A 3,371-nucleotide genomic window follows, 5' to 3' on the forward strand; every position below is an offset into this window, starting at 1 on the left:
AATAAAGGAATTTTCACATATTTTGAGATCAGTAGCTGTTCTGCTATCTCACACTGATAGTGATCATCATTTTATTAGGGTGAGGTCCTGTAACAGGGGAATCTAAGCAGCTGGGGAAGCAAGGCTAGGTACCTGAAGGATTCATTTAAGTGGAGGTGCTTTTTGCAAAACTCCCTGGTGCCAGGCTATTGGAAGGTATGGATGAAGAGATACTATCTTTCTCAGGATGTCCTTTCTTTGAACAGCTAGATCAGTGGTGCTTAACTGGAGGTGATTTTGCCCACCAGGGGACCTTTGGTAACATCTGGAGACGTTTTTCATTGTCACAACTGGGGATAGTGGGGTGCTACTGGCATCTAGTGGGTAGAGGCCAGGAATGCTGCTAAACATCTTACAATGCACAGGACAGTCCCCATAACAAGAACTACCAGCCCAAATGTCAGTAGTGTCAAAGCTGAGAAACTGTGAGCTAGAGGGAGAAAATTCATCGAGGAGCTAGAGGAAGCTTCCTGAATTATTATTTACTTTAAGCTTTTAAGAACCTAGAAAAGAAAATAAATCACACTAACCTTATTTCCTTTTGGGTATGACTAAGAGTTTCCAGGAATCCTAGAGACTTTATCTGTATTTCACTCAAGCATTTCACAAATTCTCATGGCTTCATTGTGGAGAAGTATGGGCCAAGAAGATAGTTCAGTTGTGTGGATTTGCAGCTGATTGTCCATCTGTATTCAAAGTCTACTGAGAAATTTTTGATGGCAGGAGGAATAAAGTTTCTAGCAGCATGCAGTGGAGTTCTGTCTTTGGCTTTGTCTTATTAAACACTGGGATAGAATGCTAATCATGTTTGAGAATGATTTTAAAAATCTGGGAAGAATAGGGATCCAAAAAGATCTTGACCACCTGCAACAACGGTGTGCTTAGTTCAGGTCGTCACAGTTCATTAGGAACACTAACCATCCATATGGTGTCCAGAGGAAAGTAAGGGGAAAGAATGTGAAAGAACTTGAAAATAAGGACCTGGGTACATTAAAATCGAAAATGGAAAAACACAGTATGACAAAATGAGGAAAAGCATGAGAAGTGATATATCAGAAGGCTCTGAGGGAGGATTGTCTATGTACAGTGTGCCCGTGGGGGCTACTATAATAGAATCAATAAATAGGCTGATATAATAGGCAGATTTTGGGCCGGGCGCGGTGGCTCACGCCTGTAATCCCAGCACTCTGGGAGGAGGAGGCAGGCGGATTGTTTGAGCTCAGGAGTTCAAGACCAGCCTGAGCAAGAGCGAGACCCCATCTCTACTAAAAATAGAAAGAAATTAATTGGAAAACTAAAAATATATAGAAAAAATTAGCCGGGCATGGTGGCGCATGCCTGTAGTCCCAGCTACTCGGGAGGCTGAGGCAGAAGCAACACTTGAGCCCAGGAGTTTGAGGTTGCTGTGAGCTAGGCTGACGCCACGGCACTCACTCTAGCCAGGGCAACAGAGTAAGACTCTGTCTCAAAAAAAAAAAAAAAAAAAAAAGGCAGATTTTGGCCCTATAGGAGAGGTTGATTGACAAAGCTTAGAACTGTTGAAAGGTGAGATGGGGTACCTTGGAAGGTAGAGTTCTTGCTTACTCTCAAAACAGAGACCATATGAGGGCTTTATGACGTGTTGAGGCAAATTTGCTGGTATTTCTACTTAGAACGTACTTCAATGTGCTCTGAATTCCGTCCGCCAGGAATCCTGTCACAGCACCTCCCTGAGTCCTGCCCTATTCAGAGGGTGGCATACGCATGTTCTGAGAGACCAGCCTTGCCCTGGATACGGGTTGGCCTATGGAACTCAAAGTCCATTCGAGAGAGTTTTGTGAAATAGCTGTGGCCTTTCCTTTCTGGCTTTCAGAACTCAGTGCAGCTGCTAGCTTTTTGGAGTCTTCTGCGGGACATTTACACATTCAGGTGTTTAATTATGTCATGGTTATTTTTCAAACAAATGTTAGCTTGTGTGACGAATTTGATAGGACATGAAGAGTCGCTTCAAGATGAATTGGATTTTCTTTCTTTTTTTTCTTTAGTTGCACCACATGTACTCACCATCAAATGAATCGGATTTTCTTCAGGAGCTGTCATCCAGGGAAAGAGAAGCCAAGGGCTCTAGAGCGTTACGCCTCAGAGAAACCTCGCGTCCCTAAACGCCAGAACGGCTCTCCAGTACCTAAAAGCCCGAAGCAGTTCGTGTTTTATACTTAGAGGCGCGCGAGCGCGCGCAACCGGCCGGTCGGGAGCTGCAGAGAGGACCAATGAGCGGGCACTCTCTTCGCGCCGGCTCAGGATTGGGCGAACCGCGCCAGCCTCTCTGCCGAGCAGTGGGCGGGGCGTGCCGGGGACCACTAGGATAGGCGCGCCCGCTGCGCCAGAGTCCCGGGGGCGCGTGCGCGGTCTCGCGGCGGCCGCAGGGGCCGGTCTCGCGCGGTCTAGAGGTGGAGTTGCTGGCGGCGGCGGCGGCGGCGGCGGCGGCGACGGCGGCGACGGAGTAGGCTGGCGGTGGGGCGGGGGCGGGGACTACGGATTCTGAGGTGGGGAGTCGGGAGTTTCTGGATTCTTTATCCGGTATTTTAAGGGCGGCTGGAGGGTTGTCGCTTCTGCAGTGTTTAAGAGCGGCCGGAGCGGGAGGATCGGCGGCACAGAGGCGCGGAGGTAAGAGGAGGACTGGCGGCGGCTGGGTTGTGGAGATCTTAATCAACAGGTCCCCGGGAGCGCGGCGGGGGAGGGGCGGCCAGGCTTGCCCCCTCCCCCATACGCCTCGCGCTCGGGCCCGGGGCGAGGGGGTACCCCCGGCTGCCCCGCGCGCTGCCCCAGGCAATGGGAGTCGCAGCCGCGGAGGGTGTGAGCCCAACCTTTGTCCCTCGGAGGAACGCTGCCCGCGCTGTGCCCGCTCCTTCTGCTTGGTCGGGGACGCACCTTGGCGCGGGCTACGGCCGGCTCGGCCCTAGTTGTAGGGGGCGCGGCAGGGAGTCGTCTGCCTTCTGCGCCCCCGCTGGAGGTCGCAACTCCCGGGACTCCCCCCTGGCCGAGTCGGGGAAATCGGCTGGAGAACACTTTCCTTTAGAAGACGGAATGTAGTCGGCGTTCCTGTCTGCCTGACTCAGCTCCTGGTATTCTGCTGCTTATTGCGTCCTTTAAACAAATAAACAGTTCCTGTTTCCTTGTCACCACTTTTAAAGAAAAACATAATTTTGTTAATGGTTTCTGATAATTTACTATGTGATTGCAGTTTGAACTTTGAAGCCTGTAAATTTGTTGTAACCTACGTTTATGAAAGGTGCTTTAAACGATCTTTCTAGCAAATTATGTAACTTTCTAATGATAATAACTCACCTTCT

General features: G+C 50.0%; 1 protein-coding gene across 1 annotated transcript in view; it reads left to right on the forward strand.

Moving 5' to 3' along the window:
* FAM71D (family with sequence similarity 71, member D) overlaps window positions 1–2,238 on the forward strand; it is a 41,597-nt gene extending 39,359 nt beyond the window's left edge. Inside the window, exons 9-10 of the mRNA XM_012656040.1 lie at window positions 1,892–1,947; window positions 2,064–2,238. Coding sequence (XP_012511494.1) covers window positions 1,892–1,947; window positions 2,064–2,238 — 231 coding nt within the window. The remainder of the gene's footprint in view (window positions 1–1,891; window positions 1,948–2,063) is intronic.
* Window positions 2,239–3,371: the final 1,133 nt, after the last annotated feature.

The sequence above is a fragment of the Propithecus coquereli genome, unplaced genomic scaffold (genome assembly GCF_000956105.1).
Source record: "Propithecus coquereli isolate 6110/MARCELLA unplaced genomic scaffold, Pcoq_1.0 Scaffold5, whole genome shotgun sequence".
Taxonomy (NCBI): domain Eukaryota; kingdom Metazoa; phylum Chordata; class Mammalia; order Primates; family Indriidae; genus Propithecus; species Propithecus coquereli.